This window comes from Pantherophis guttatus, chromosome 8 (genome assembly GCF_059756535.1).
Source record: "Pantherophis guttatus breed Tessera chromosome 8, ASM5975653v1, whole genome shotgun sequence".
NCBI classification, from domain to species: Eukaryota; Metazoa; Chordata; class Lepidosauria; order Squamata; family Colubridae; genus Pantherophis; species Pantherophis guttatus.
In genome coordinates, this window is record NC_142070.1 from 71,969,384 (window position 1) to 71,986,340 (window position 16,957).

Genomic DNA, 16,957 nt, shown 5'->3' on the forward strand with positions numbered 1-16,957 from the left:
TATCTTTATAGCAGTGGTGAAATCCGCCGTGGTTTGCCACCGGTTTGCTGCCTGCACATGCGCGGTGCGGCAAACGCACACTGTGCGTGGCAAAATGAGGCTTAAGAAGGTAAGTAGAACAGCGAGGGGGGGGGAACAGCTGTGCCGCGTGATTTAGATTTGGTAGAAAGCACGATTTCCTGCTTTCTAGCAAATATAAATCGCGCAGCACAGCTGATCGTCGGAAATACCGGTTTGCCTGAACTGGTAGGGTTTTTTTTATTACCAGTTTGCCTGAACCGGTACGAACCGGTAGAATTTCACCCCTGCTTTATAGGTTTATAGCCACTTAGAACCATAACAAATTAGAGCGGCCTAGAAATCCAGTAAATAAATACGCATCTATCATTTTCCAAAACTTCAGTCTTAACATGATGGGAAATATAGCAGATAGGGAAACAGTCCGACTATTTTCCCGGATAATCTATGAAAATATATATTCAATCTCAGGCTCGTAATGACTTTGTTTAGTGTATATTGGACTTTACTGTTTTGATATGTAGGATTTTATTGCAAATCAGCTAGAGAACACAGCTATTAAGCTCGCATTGTTCTCGTTATTACAACTTATTTTCCCCTGCTTTCTCTCGTCTGTATCAACAGTCAATCTTAGCAGAAATACTAAAAGATGTGTTGAAAGGCACTTGAAGTAGAGTATATGACAATAACTTAGAGCAATGAATTAATGAGTTTATTCATTTCATTCATTCAAGAACCGTAGGTGTCTCAAGGAGTCCTAATCAGAAAAGTGGTATGCAGCCCCCAAGTTATTTTCACTCATCTATCCTTACATTAATGAGCATTTATTACAGCCTATATTTAATGTTCTCCCCTTGAAATCTTTAATGGGTAAATACCATAATATCCCAGGCCCTGGAGGCTTTGTCGATGTAAATCAGGGAAGGATGATTTACAGATTTACTGATTAACAGAGTTGGAAGGGACCTTGTGGGTCATCTAGTCCAACCCCCTGCCCTAGCAGGAGACGCTACACCATTTCTGACAGATAGCAGTCCAGTCTCTTCTTGAAAGATTCCAGGGATAAAGCTCAGGGGTGAAATCTAAAATTTTTCCCTACCGGTTCTGTGGGTGTGGCTTGGTGGTGGGGGGTTGTCCTGTGACTGAGTGGGCATGGCCAACTCGATGTCACTCACAGCCACGCCCACTCAGTCACAAGACCCCCTCCCACCAAGCCACGCCCACAGAACCCGGTAGGAAAACTTTTTAAATTTCTATTCTGCCGGCGTGTCCTTACCTTTCTCCCGCAGCTCCGCCCACCTGCCCCATTCCCCGGAGTCGGGGAATGCACCATTCCCCGACTCCTACTGCTCACCTTTCTCCCGCGGCTGCCTTCCCCAGGGAAGGCAAGCGCCCGAAAGTTACCGGAGTCGCTCACTCTCCTTCTTAAATGAGCCACTCTGGTCCACACGCCAGCTGCGCAAGCGCACACCCAACCTGCTGCTGAATTAAATAAACGGTGTGTGCTTGCGCAGCCGGCGTGTGGACCAGAGCGGCTCATTCAAGAAGGAGAGTGAGCGACTCCAGTAAGTTTCGGGCGCTTGCCTTCCCTGACAGCCAGCCGCGGGAGAAAGTTGAGCAGTAGGATACACCGCGTGGCGAAGGGCGAACAGGCAGCGGCTCCGCGGCAAGGCCGGAGTCGGGGAATGGTGCATTCCCTGACTCTGGGGAATGGGGCGGGTGGGCGGAGCCTCTAGCTGCCATTGCTACGGGTTCTCCGAACCGCCGGCCATCATCGCTACCTACTTGCCCAAGCGGGTCCGAACCGGGAGCATTTCACCCCTGATAAAGCTCCCACAACTTCTGAAGGCAACTTCTGTTCCATCGGTTGATTGCCCTCACTGTCATAAAATTTCTCTTTATTTTAGGATGAGCCAATGGATACCTTCTTCAGCTTGCTAATTTTTATTCTAACGCTCATGAAAAACTAATTCCATGACTTTTTTCCTGCCTCTGAAACTTCTGAAACTCCGTTACAGAAAAAACTTTCTTTTCTGCCTCTGAAAGCCTCCGAAACAGAGCTTCAGAAAAAAAGGCTTTTTTTCTGAAATTTCTTTCAGAGGCTTTTATTCTGAAGGACTATCTGTACTCTGTTCAATTTCTTTTCTTTGGCATTGCTATGTAGATTAATCTCTTCCGATCTGTTGGTTATTGTGTCATTCTCCAGATTTGTTAACGTAGTTTTGTTAGAACCTTTACTGATTCTTCTTTTGTTGCTTGCCATATTATTTTAGATAAAAGCCTTTTAGATAAAAAGGCTTTTTTTGCTGAAGCTTCTTTTAGAGGCTTCTTTCAGCCTCTGAAATCTCCATTTGAGAGGCTGGGCGGGGCTACATTCGGAGTATAAGACGCAGTGTAGGAAGAAATATCCTTCTGGGTTCAGCTCCAAGTGGGGAAAATGACACTGGAAACATGGAGACTGCTTGGAAAGATGGTTTAATGGTGGACAGGATCACATGGTTTGAGTTCCTGAACAGAAAAGGGACGAGATACAGCAAGTCCCCGGGTTTTATGCTCTCTCTGGCTTTGAACTTCCTGGGGCCCCGAAAGAGTATCCTGATTGGTTGTCAGACTCCCAGGGGGTGGGGGTCTTAGCTAGCCTTGCTGGTTGATGTAATCTTTCCAGGTGCCATGTGGTGAGTTTCTGTTGCTATTGTGTTGCAGATGGGTCCTATTGTCAAAGATTGAGTTTCTGCCTCTGGCCCATTAACAAAGGGGTGGGGTAGGCAGGAAGATGGGAGTTGCTTTGTCTTTAAAACACGTTTCTCCATTTCTCAACCAGGGAAACATAATATTCTGCCTTTTTAATATCTCCTAAAATATTTCATTCTTCTAGGAAAGGGGTGGGTGCTAACTTCCTACAGCAGAAAAGGTGCGTCTTATACTCTGAAAAATACGGTAAGTGTAGGAAAGAAGTAACAGGGAGAAGATCATTACAGAGATCCAATCTAGAATTAGGGAGAAATTTCCTGACAGTGAGAACAATCAATCAGTGGAAAGGCTTGCCTCCAGAGATTGTGGGTGCTCCACAACGGGAGGATTTCAAGAAGACATTGGACAACCATTTGTCCAGAATGGTATAGGGCAGTGATGGCCAACCTTTGTGGCACAGCGTACCCAAACCGGAAGGCATGCACCCCAGAATGCTGGAAACCTGACAACCAGCTGGCTGATCTGGGGCGACGGCGCATGTGCCCACAGAGGGGGCTCTGCGTGCCACCTCTGGCAAAACGTGCCATAGGTTCGCCATCAAGGGTATAAGGCAGTGGTGAAATTCAGCTGGATCTAGCCGGATCGCGCTATCCGGTAGAGCCAGTGGCGGGAGTCTCCACCCACCCACCCGGATGTCGTCATGTCTCATTTTTGACCCACTGAGCATACGCAAGATGCTCTGTGTATACGTGAAGGAGGCGCGCGCGCTCACATTTGTGATACAGTAGCGAAGGTAAGTGCATTTCATGCCTGGTATAGGGTCTCCTGTTTGAGCAGGGGATTGGACTAAAAGACCTCCAAAGTCCCTTGCAACCCTGTTATTTTAATGTTTTTGTTTTCCAGTAATCCAATCAGTCTAATTTAACTTCTCCAAGATTCAACAGTACAGTAATGACAGAAGAAGCCAACATAAAAGCTGTTCCAGCTAAATACATTTTTAAAACTACACAAAGAAGACTGAAAAATGACGTTGCTTTGAGGTGGATTCCCATCTCAAAATATGTTCTGAACTGAGATGCAATCACCTGTTTTTATTCGGCCGTCTCTGCTGATGACTCCGCCCGGTTCGACACTTAAGACATAAATAGGTAGATTCCATTCTCTGTGTGAAGATAGACCTCCTGCCACCGTCATGCCCAGGGACTCTGCATTATCTTTTCGGACAATGACCACTTTTTCGTGACAGGTAACTGCACGAAGGGCACTCTGCGAAGGACGAAGAGCAAACATAAATTCAGTCACTGGGCAAAGAACTTCTCCCGTAGGTTAATTGGGACCAGTTTATCATTCATTCGTTGTTTGATTGTACACCTCCTTAACTCACCTGCCTTCACTATCCCTGCCGTATAATTGTGGAAAAGATGGTGACAAAGTTTCACAACCCATAATACAGAAACAAAAATTATGAACGAGAACTTTGTGTTCTGCCCCAGCTACGGACCCCAAAGAACGCAGCACACACAAACTCTATACAAAGCTTATTTTACTCAAATAACTCAGTCTTTATCAACCAAAGGCTGTTAATAAACTGTCTTAACAGCCTACCAGAATTCTAAGATAATGTAATCACAGTCTTGCTAGAGTTGGCAGAAAGCCCAGAAGCAATTTTGCAGAGGATCCAGACGCAAAGGAGAGTGAACTAAAGTTGTTCCCTACAGTTTGCTGCAATCGGCGTTCCTCCTTAAATAGGCTAAGGGAGTGGCCAATTAGCCCCAAGCCTTACTCTCGAGGAGACCTCCTCCTGAGGAGCCACTCCTGCCTTTTGGCAGCTCTGTGCGCCCGTGCATCGAGAAGAGGCTCCTCCTCTTCTTCCTCTTCAGTTAAAGGAGCTTCTGGAGGTTCTGAAGGCCCTGGCTGAATCCCTGCCTCTGGCACCACCTCTTCTCCAGCCTCCTCACTGTCCGACTCGAGTGCCAGCTGCACAGGCTGCTGGTGCAGCACCACACCAACCTCCTCGCTGTCGGAATCAGCTACAATCTGCACAGGGCACTGACGGGCCACAACACTTTGGAACCATGTATTTATACAAAAAATACAGGTAGTCCCTGACTTACAACAGTTCATTTAGTGACCATTCAAAGTTACAAGGGCACTGAGAAAAGGGACTTTTGACTGTGTTTCACACTTACGACCGATGCAGCATCCCCATGGTCATGTGATCAAAATTCAGATGCTTGGTAACTGATTCATATTTATGACGGTTGCACTGTCCTGGGGTCACGTGATCCCCTTTTGCGACCTTCTGATAAACAAAGTCAGCGGGGGAGCTGGATTCACTTAACCACCGTGTTGCTAATTTAACAGTTGCAGTGATTCACTTAGCAACTGTGGCAAGAAAAGTCATAAAATGGGGCAAAACTCACTTAACAAATGTTTCACTTAACAACAGAAATGTTGGGCTCTTTTTTTTTTAATATTATTTTTTATTATACAATTTTCTTTGTTACATATAAAATGTCCATATCCATAACGGCAGTGTACTGACTAGATATAATCACTTTTAAATACAAATAATAAATCTTATACAGACAATAGCTATAACTATTATTCTCAAAATCTATACACCATATTCTTCACATAACCCTATTAAAAATTTTCCGTTATTAAATTAAACACTCTGTTCAGTTTTATCTATAATTAGTTAATAATATCAAGCATTATATAACCATCACATTTGTAACGATTATCATCCAAGTCTATTAATCATGTTTACTTATCCTCATTATTATTGTTTCCTGATTGCTTATTTGTACCCTATGACTATCATTAAGTGTTGTACCTTATGATTCTTGACGAACGTATCTTTTCTTTTATGTACACTGAGAGGGTATGCACCAAAGACAAATTCCGTGTGTGTCCAATCACACTTGGCCAATAAAGAATTCTATTCTATTCTATTCTATTCTATTCTATTCTATTCTGTTCTGTTCTGTTCTGTTCTGTTCTGTTCTGTTCTGTTCTGTTCTATTCTATTCTATTCTATTCTATTCTATTCTATTCTATTCTATTCTATTCTTCACTCCAATATTCTATTCTATTCTATTCTATTCTATTCTATTCTATTCTATTCTATTCTATTCTATTCTATTCTATTCTATTCTATTCTATTCAATATTCATTATTTAATTGCACATTTACTTCATTTTTATTTACATATCCTCCTTGATTCTAAATTTCTAACTTCTGCTTCTATTTTCCAACCATTGATAAAATAATTCCTAAGTTAAAAAATATTCTGTTTCCTCCTTATCCTTAATTTTCAATCTTAATCTATCCATTTCAGCACATTCTAGTGCCGTGATGGCGAATCGATGGCACATGTGCCAGACACTTGCACCGTCGCCAGCTGCTTTTCTGGTTTGCGCACGCCAGCTGCTCTTCTTCTCTTTGTCATCAGCAGCTCTTCTGGTTTGTGCGCGCCGGCCAGCTGGCGCACTGGAGTGCCGGAAACCCGAAGACCAGTGACCGGTGCGCATGCGCGTGCTGGAAACCAGAAAAGCAGCCAGAAGATCAGCCATGCCAGAGTGCTGGAAACCAGACTAACTGGAAAAAGACTAGCTGGCTGGCACACGTATGCCCACTGGCCACCTGGTATTCGGGTTTCCGGCACTCTGGTGCGTGCATGCATGCATGCACATTCTGGTTTGGGCACTCGGTGCCGAAAAACTTCAGCATCACTGTTCTAGTATTTTCTTTATTACATTTTCCTCTATAGGTATATTTTCATTTTTCCAATTTTGTGCATACACAATTCTCGCTGCTGTTACCACATATAAAATTGAATATGTATTTCTTTTATTTCTCCGGTATTTCTCCAGTAGGATACCCAACGAGAACATCTCTGGTTTTAGATCTTTTTGTTGTTTTATCATTTCTTCTAGCCACATTTTTACGTTTAACCAATATTTTTTTGCCATAGGACAAGTCCCTAGTGTTGTGGTCCGCCAGCAGCCTGCGGAGCTGACAGTGGACTCAGACAGTGAGGAGGCTGGGGAGGAACATGGGCCAGTCCTGGAGTCTGGGGAAGGCTCAGAGGAGGGCTCTGCATTGGAGACAGAGATGGGGCCAGGACCATCTGGGAGTTATGTGCGGACTCTGGAGACTTCAAAGTCGGATATCAGAGAGGAGAGGAACAGGAGCCTGTTCCTAGTGTGCACATGCGCAGAGCTGCCAGAAGGCAAGATTAATTAGAACTAAAGGGATGACTCGAGAGTAAGGCCTGGAGATGATTGGCCCCTCCCATAAGGCTTAAAAGAGGAGCAAAGGCACGTGGGCCCTTTGCAGGAAAGCAACGTTGTTAATTCTGTTCCCAGTCGGCATCTCTGTTTGATTCTGGACTCCGTGTGGCTTTGCCAAGTAGGTCTTTGGCAGAGAGTCAAGGGAGATAAAGGTTGGTGATTATCCTGAAGGACTTCTCCCAAAGGACTTTTTTGCAACTAATTGGGACTCAGCTGTGAATGAACGTAATTCACAGCTGTTGCAATAAAAGAGGTTTTTGGGACTACTTGTATGTTTTAATGACTCAGGAAGCCTAGGTCCCAACACCTAGGACATTTCTTCATATGTACTAGGTTCTCTCTCTCTCCCTCTCTCCCGGATATTTCTCTGACTCTGTTTATGAAGAACTGAAGGTCCTCCTGCTTATCTTTCTAAAGATTCCAAATACTGTTTTGTAGGGGTAAAATTACAAAAAACTAGAATTTCAGAAACGTAGCATCTGGCAGTGAAAAGCCCAAATCCTCTTGGATTCTTACTTATCCCAGATCAATGGTGAAATCCAATTTTTTTTACTACTGGTTCTGTGGGTGTGGCTTGGTGGACATGGTGTGGCTTGGTGGGCATGGCAGGAGAACGATATTGCAAAATCCCCATTCTCACCCCACTCCAGGGGAAGGATACTGTAAAATTCCCATTCCCTCCCCACCCTGGGGCCAGCCAGAGATGGAATTTGCCGGTTCTACGAACTACTCAAAATTTCCGCTACCGGTTCTCCAGAACCTGTCAGAACCTGCTGGATTTCACTCCTGTCTCAGATCCTTGTGGAACAAGGGTGTTTGCAAGGAGTGGCCAAAAGAAATCAAAGATGGTCGTCGCATCAGTGCAATCAAAGCCAGGCCTGTCTTGTGCGTTACACATAAAACACCGGCAGAGTCTTGATTGCGCTATTGTGACCGACCATCCTGGTATTTTCCACCACACCCTGCAAATACTCCCTGTTGGGGAAGGATTCTGTGCCCTTCCTAAGCCAGGAAACCATTCCTTCACCTCCTTAGCAATAAAATAATCCATCTTAACTTCATTTCTATTTTTGTGATATTTCTCGCTGGCAAGTGTGCTGGTTTGAAAGGAAACATCCTTTTTTTCTTTTTCTTTTATTTTTTTTGCAAGTCAGCGAACTTTTGAACCTAAACATGCAAATTCTACTTCCTCTGTCTCAGTAAAATAGCCTATTCTTAAAAAAATACTTCCACAAAGAAAATGATGTTGATCTCTTCAAGACTGATTTGCTGTCACCAACTTCATTTTCTTAGGTGGAGGAGGAGGAAATTACCGATTTCTCCTTAGGTCATGAGCAAAATTGCCTTTTAGAAGTTTCTCTTAAAAGCGACGTCTTCTCATTTAGGTTGCAAGAAATGCCAAGCAATCTTAAAGGCTCAAAAGGAATGCTGGTGAACGGGTTTCCTTCTTTCCTTTTAGATATAAAATAACATTTATGCAGGGAATGAGGGGAAAGTGGGGCAAAGTGGAAGAAATTGAAATGTATTCTGTGCTTAGTTTTAGTACTGATAACCAAGGCCTTTAGTTACAAGGTAATGTTCCCAGGGGTGATATTTTTTAAAATAACCAATTCCATCTAGGCTTATAGCATTACTGTGGGGGCACCATTGATAGGGACGTCCCAATAGATTGCCTCCGTTTTAATATTCATTGTTACGTAAATGTTGGCAGCAATTTATTCTGGGAGGCTGATATCCGTCTTTGAACATTGCAAGATAGATGGTAGATAGATAGATAGATAGATAGATAGATAGATAGATAGATAGATAGATAGATAGATAGATAGATAGATAGATAGATAGATAGATAGATGGATGGATGGATGGATGGATGGATGGATGGATGGATGGATGGATGGATGGATGGATGGACAGATGATAGAGATAGATAGATAGATAGATAGATAGATAGATAGATAGATAGATAGATAGATAGATAGATAGATAGATGGATGGATGGATGGATGGATGGATGGATGGATGGATGGATGGATGGATGGATGGATGGATGGATGGACAGATGATAGAGATAGATAGATAGATAGATAGATAGATAGATAGATAGATAGATAGATAGATAGATAGATAGATAGATAGATAGATGGATGGATGGATGGATGGATGGATGGATGGATGGATGGATGGATGGATGGATGGACAGATGATAGAGATAGATAGATAGATAGATAGATAGATATAGATGATAGATTGATAGATATGATGATAGATAGATAGATGATAGAGAGATAATAGATATGATAGATAAGATGATAGTATAGAGATAGAGATAGAGAGATGATAGATAGATAGTTGATAGATATGATGATAGATATGATGATAGAGAGGGAGAGAGAGAGATGGATGGATGGATGGACAGATGATAGAGATAGATATAGTGATACATAGATAGATAGATAGATATAGATTGATAGATATGATAGAGAGATGATAAAGAGATGATAGATAGATAGATAGATAGATGATAGATAGATAGATAGATAGATAGATAGATAGATAGATAGATAGATGATAGATAGATATGATAGATAGAGGATAGAGGATAGATATGATGATAGATAGATATGATAGACTGACAGATGATAGAGATAGATAGATAGATAGATAGATAGATAGAGATAGATGATAGATAGATAGATGATAGAGAGATAATAGATATGATAGATAAGATGATAGTATAGAGATAGAGATAGAGAGATGATAGATAGATAGTTGATAGATATGATGATAGATATGATGATAGAGAGGGAGAGAGAGAGATGGATGGATGGATGGACAGATGATAGAGATAGATATAGTGATACATAGATAGATAGATAGATATAGATTGATAGATATGATAGAGAGATGATAAAGAGATGATAGATATGATGATAGATAGATAGATAGATAGATAGATAGATAGATAGATAGATAGATAGATAGATAGATAGATAGATAGATGGATGGATGGATGGATGGATGGACAGATGATAGAGATAGATAGATAGATAGATAGATAGATAGATAGATAGATAGATGATAGATAGTTATGATAGATAGAGGATAGATGATAGATATGATGATAGATATGATAGACTGACAGATGATAGAGATAGATAGATAGATAGATAGATAGATAGATAGATAGATAGATAGATAGATATGATGATGAGGATGATAGATAGATGATAGATAGATAGATAGATAGATAGATAGATAGATAGATAGATAGATAGATAGATAGATAGATATGATGATGAGGATGATAGATAGATAGATAGATAGATAGATAGATAGATAGATAGATAGATAGATAGATAGATAGATAGATAGATAGATAGATATTGCAGTATGTATATGTATGTGAATGATACACACACATACACTCAGGCTTCCACTCTTCCAAGGTTGGTAAAATGAGGACCCCGATTGTGGGCGTTATGCTGACTGCTTAGAGAGTGCTGTAAAGCACTGTGAAGCTGTATATCAGTTGTTACTGATATTGCTATTGTACAGCATTCTGGATTTAAAGGGCAATGTGTGATTACAAGAGGGCAGAGTCATATCTTAATTCCATCTTTTTGTGAGATTCTCTGCCAGCTACATACTCACAGAAAGATATAACTGCTTTAAGATGCTCTTGACATGCTACACGCATAACCATTCAATCACATTCTGCCCTTCGAATCCCAATTTCTGCCCGTTTTACCTACAGGAATTAAGGGTGTTGATCAAGGCGAGAATTTCTTGGGAAGAACACCTGAAGACGCAAATATCAGATCATCTTACCAGGGGTGGGTTCCACTTACTTTTACTACCGGTTCGCAGCGGGAGCGCACATGCGCTTCTGCGCATGCACACATCACCCATGATGACGTCGTGGCGGGTGGGCGGAGCCTCCCGCCGGTTTTACTACCGGTTCTATAGAACCGGACCAAACCGGGAGCATCCCACCACTGAATCTTTACGGTTCCCTTCAGTTGGCATCTTGCCTCGTGCACGGTGTAGAAATGTCTGACATTGCACAATTCACTCCAAATGGAAGTTTAGTGAAATCTGGATACGCAATCATCCGAGTGCCTCCCAGCTTCCCTGATCTTTGGTGCTGGACAAGCCAATGTTTACAATTGTCACTGGCTTCAGAGTCAGGTTCTTTCCTCATAGAGGCAGGATGTCATGGGTTTCCATTGCCAAAAGGGACAGCTGAACCACTTTATAATAACAAATGATGTTGAAGGCTGAAGCTTATTCTTGGCACTGGATATTAGAAACTTGAAAGCAATATTGGCCCCACATTTACATCTGTGTTCTAGAAATTTCTAATCCGAGAGTTGACTCTCAAAGTAAGAAAAGGGGTGGGGGGGAAAGGATGGGGACAGTTAAATCAAATTATTCTATAAAGTGGAAACATTTAAACATGATAACGGCCTGTATGATACCTGGGTGATTGTGCACGCAATTACTTTTTGCCTCTGTCACACGGGTGTAAAACCCATCAGATCAATGTCGAAGTATATAGGGCAGCAACTTGATTTGGACACTGAAGCCTCTCCAAAACTCTATAAAATCGGGATAACATCTATTACCTAACAACTGGGAAATAAGCCTCTTCAAAGGAACTCCCACTCATGCGATTTTAAAAGGACAGCACAGAGATTTTGTTTTTGCAATAGTGTAAAGAAAATAATTCATGCGTGAAGGGATTCACTTAGATCTGGGATCAGCAACCTGCGGCTCTGGAGCCGCGTGTGGCTCTTTCCTCCCTCTGCTGCGGCTCCCTGTTGCTGGTTGGCTCCACAATTAATAGGGCTTTTGGTTAGGACAGGTTGAAGAAAAAGGATGCCGCGTTAGGAGGAAACTATGATGGGGGAACCGGACTTCCGGTCGGCTCCAGAATTGAGCGGGGGCTTCCGGTTAGGACCTTTGTGGCTCTTTGAGTGTTTAAGGTTGCCGACCACTGACTTAGATGATTCCAGCAGGAATCAGAAGATATGCGCTAGATAGCAGGGAGGTGGGTAAAAATTCTGAGGCAACTTTAGAAACCCTTTCCAGCTTCATTCAACAATTTGTTTAAGCAGTTGTCTAATACTTTTATTTGTAACGCTTTTAGGCATGAGCGGTATACAAAATTTCTAGATTTGTAAATATCCACGTGACCACTAGGTGGCAGCAAAGAAACACAAGAAGCCATAACACTTTCCTAACAATAATACTAAAATAGCCAATGACATATTAATAAAACCAGTAATAAGAAAGTAAACAATGTCTTTGATCCCATCTGGGGCCATGGAGCTTGTTATGCCAATTTAGAAACGTTTCTACCCCATATTTTTAAGGCATGCCAAAAAGCTAAAACCTCCATGACGTGTTTCAATCCCTAGTTTATTCATCTTTATTCTGCTTTGTATTTGTTTATACTGTATATTTGTCTTTAAACGAGGACCCAGATTGTTGGGGGCAATATGCTATTTAGTATACTGTCTTTGGTGTAAGCCACCCAGAGTCCTCAGAGAGTGGGTGGCATAGAAATATGAATAATAAAATAAATAAATAAAAAAAATAAAGTGTTCATTTTTTTTAAAAAAAGAGGCAGACTGGTTGCCACAGGTGTGGTGAGGCAGATCTGAAAAGTTAATATGGCGCCCATAGCTGTTTGATGGAATCTCTGCCTCAGTGGTGAAATCCAAATTTTTTTACTACCAGTTCTGTGGGCGTGGCTTGGTGGGGGTGGCAGGGGAAGGATACTGCAAAATCTCCATTCCCACCCCACTCCAGGCGAAGGATATGGGAAAATCTCCATTTCCTCCCCACTCCTGAGGCCAGCCAGAGGTGGTATTTGCCAGTTCTCTGAACTACTCAAAATTTCCGCTACTGGTTCTCCGAACTGCTCAAAATTTCCGCTATCGATTCTCCAGAACCTGTCAGAACCTGCTGGATTTCACCCCTGCGCCGCCTCCTTTTCAGGCAACACACAGACACACATACACACTTGCAGTGGTGGGATTCAAATAATTTAACAACCGGTTCTCTGCCCTAATGACCGGCTGGGTGGGCGTGGCCATGGTGGGCGTGGCCAGGGGATGTAACAGGCAGCACTTGGCCTCCAGCACCCCCCTGGGAGCAAAAATGGGCCATGGGGAGGTGCACCGTCCCTCTATGCCCCATTTTGGGCCTAGTAGGTCTCCCTGCAGCCTCCTGGGAGCAAAAATGGGCTGCGGGGGACTCCTGGAAGGGGCGGGGTGGGGAGGGACAGGGAGGGGAGGGGCCAGACGGCAATTTAACAACAGGTTTGACTGAACCAGCTGAATGTTACCACTGCTCTAACGGAATGGGGCTTTGAATATATGGGTGTGGGAACTGTAGTATAAGATCCACCTCTGCTGTCTTTTAACTGGAATTATAATTTAGAACCCCAAACAGGGACTGTAACAGGGACACTAAAGAATCTGAGCCTCTCATGCTTCCTGTTGATACAGGGGATCGTTTAAATGCTGTAAAAATGGGGGGAAATGGGTACACCACTTGACCCTCCAACCTAACATACCTCTCTCGATTATCATTAAATTTAAATTAAGACTATAGTTTTGGATTCCGAAAGATCTCCTGTACGGAGAATTACTGCAGGGAGAGCACCTCGGAGGGAGACCACAGCTGCGATATAAGGATATCTGCAAGAGGGACCTAAAGGCCCTGGGAATGGACATTAGCAACTGGGAAACCTTGACCTCCGATTGTTCAGCTTGGAGGCTAAAGACGCAGCATGGCCTTCTCCAATTCGAAGAGACATTTGTTCGGCAGGCTGAGGCAAAGAGGCAATCCTGGAACCAGCGAAATCTGGAGGCTGGACAGGGGACAGAATGTATCTGCCCTCAGTATGGAAGGGATTGCCACTCTCGAATTGGCCTTTTTAGTCACACTAGATGCTGTTTTAGGACCTCTTTTCAGAGCACGACACCATAGTCTCTTGAGACTGAAGGATGCCAATGAATGGATGAGTTTTGCTAATCTTTGGCCAGATTGCACGGATTTCTAAAACCACTATGAAGTCTTTCCTTCACATTTTTTGTTCCAGATGAAGGAAAAGCAGGTTAGCTTCTTAATTTTAAAATCATTAACCTGGAAGGAACCTACGGAGCCCTGCAGGACACCCACCCACACAGAACAATGTGCTATGATTTTCCTTTTTCTCCAGCTCTGCTTTCTCAGCTGCTGTGCTCTTCCTTCTCCTCATTCAGAAATCAGCAATTCCTCAAGGTACATAAACAAGCGCAAACCTAAAATGCATTGTTTTGGACAATGCTTTCCAGAGGTGATACTTAGAGACATTAGTACGTTAGTCAACCCTCATCAGAAGGAGGAGCAAGAGGAGGAAGAGGAGGAAGAGGAAGAGGAGGAGGAGTGTAGGCCTTACCTTGTCAGCAAGGAAGGGCAGGTGGTTACCGTGGCAATCCCAGCCAGTTTCCTGCAAGATATCCGGGGTCTGTCGCCTGGTTTGCCTGGAAATGCTGAGGTGAACCTGCTTCTTGCTAGCCTGCATATTGACACACAGGGAGAAGTAGTTACTTGGCTGCATAACCAAATTTTCAATTTTCAGACACATTCACAAAATGGCTGCGCTCATACCAGATTGATTTTAAACAGATTTAAGAAAATGCCTTCTGGATACATTATAAAGTTTTATTTGAAGGGCTGCCACAGAGAGGAAGGAGGGGGGGGGACGGTCAAGCTATTTTCCAAAGCACCCTAAGATCTGATTCCATAATGGATGGGAATTGATGAAGGAGAGATTCAACCTAGAAATAAGGAGAAATTTTCTGACAGTGAGAGCACTCAACCAATGGAACAGAAGTTGCCTTCGGAAGTTGTGGGAGCTTCACCACTGGAAGCGTTCAAGAAAAGACTGGACTGCCATCTGTCAGAAATGGTGTAGGGTCTCCTGCTTGGGAGGGGGGTTGGACTAGATCAGGGATCTGCAACCTTAAACACTCAAAAGAGCCATTTGGACCCGTTTCCCACAGAAAAGAAAACACCGGGAGCCACAAAACCCTCCCCGTGCCTGACTCTTTCTTGAGCGGCCACAAAACTAGCATATGTAGTTGAATTAAACATTCTGTTTTCTTCTGAAACTTTTCTTTTCTTGGATTTATCCATAGTTGGCCTACCGGGAGTTGAAAAGCTCAATAAATCGCGTGCCGGTGGGTGTTGCACATTGTCGGTTGTGACGCATATTTTGAGTGACAGAGAGCCGCAGCAGAAGTGTTAGTTAGTTAGCTTATTATTATATTTATATACCGCCCCCTCTCCCGAGGGATTCGGGGCGGTGAACAGCCAGCAAATAAAATACACAGATACAAAATTTAAAACAATATTAAAATCCAATTAAATCAATTTGGCCCATAGTTAAAAACCCTATATTAAAACCCCTAATTTTTTAAAACAATTCTTTTTAAAAAGCGTAGGTCAGGCCAGCCTGACTTGATGAAACAAAAACGTCTTTAGGGCAAAAAGGGTGAAAGAGCCACATGCAGCTCGAGAGCCGCAGGTTGCTGACCCCTGAACCAAATGACCTACAAAGTCCCTTCCAACTCTGTTCATCTGTTAAAGTTGTGGCAACAATAAAAACAGGGCAGATTCTCCCCCTTTTCTCTGCAGACACGGCGGTTTGCATTCTTTGTCTCAAACAAACGTTAACCCCATTTCTCAGATGTGTTCTGACTGAGGAAGCTCTTTCAACCTACTTGTATTAATTGGGCTGCGCTTTCTGGACTTCCGTGCTGTAAGTCGTGCCCGTTAATGGCTAAAACCTTATCGTCCTCTCGAAGTTCCCCGTCACGGGCAGCTAGGCCTCCTTCCAGCATTTTGAACACGAAGACTCCCTCCTCGTTGGCTTTACTGATCAACTTGATGCCCAGCTGTTGCTCTGGGTTACTTTTGTTCAGAACAATGTGCAAATTCTCATCCCTGTGGCAGGGAACATCAGGGTAAAGTCCAGAATTCCCACACTGGTACCTTTGCTCCCTGAGCACAGTGAGACGGAGGACTTGACAAGGTTGACTCAGGACGAACAAGGCATAGCTGTGGGGTACGTTTCTGATATCTATGCCGTTGACCTGGAAGACAGAACTGTGGGTCAGTCATATCTAACTAGACACAAGAACAGTTTTTTTCCAAACGCCATCACTCTGATAAACAAAGAATTCCCTCAACACTGTCAAACTATTCACATTAGTCTGCACTACTATTACTATTAGTCTTCTCATCGTTCCTATCACCCATCTCCTCCCACTGCATGACTGTAACTTTGTTGCTTGTATCCTTACGATTTATATTGATATTGATTGTTTCCTAGTATGATTTAATTGCTTATTTGTACCCTATGATTATCACTAAGTGTTTTACCTTATGATTCTTGATGAATGTATCTTGTCTTTGTATGTACACTGAGAGTATATGCACCAAAGACAAATTCCTTCTGTGTCCACTCACACTTGACCAATAAAGAATTCTATTTTATTCTGTTCTATTCTGTTCTGTTCTGTTCTATGACTGTCATTAAGTGTTTTACCTTATGATTCTTGATGAATGTATCTTGTCTTTGTATGTACACTGAGAGTATATGCACCAAAGACAAATTCCTTGTGTGTCCACTCACGCTTGGCCAATAAAGAATTCTATTCTATTCTGTTCTATTCTGTTCTGTTCTGTTCTATGACTGTCATTAAGTGTTTTACCTTATGATTCTTGATGAATGTATCTTGTCTTTGTATGTACACTAAGTGTTTTACCTTATGATTCTTGATGAATGTATCTTGTCTTTGTATGTACACTGAGAGCGTATGCACCAAAGACAAATTCCTTGTGTGTCCACTCACGCTTGGCCAATAAAGAATTCTATTTTATTCTGTTCTATT

General features: G+C 42.7%; 1 protein-coding gene across 5 annotated transcripts in view; it reads right to left on the minus strand.

Annotated features, from left to right (window-relative positions):
• The window catches only part of LNX1 (ligand of numb-protein X 1), a 197,386-nt gene that overhangs the window by 23,432 nt on the left and 156,997 nt on the right, over positions 1–16,957 (minus strand). For all 5 annotated transcript variants that reach the window (XM_034411317.3, XM_060690821.2, XM_087875323.1 and 2 more), the window contains 3 exons: positions 15,785–16,156; positions 14,458–14,577; positions 3,795–3,975 (listed from right to left, as the gene is read on the minus strand). In XM_034411317.3, coding sequence (XP_034267208.2) covers positions 3,795–3,975; positions 14,458–14,577; positions 15,785–16,156 — 673 coding nt within the window. The remainder of the gene's footprint in view (positions 1–3,794; positions 3,976–14,457; positions 14,578–15,784; positions 16,157–16,957) is intronic.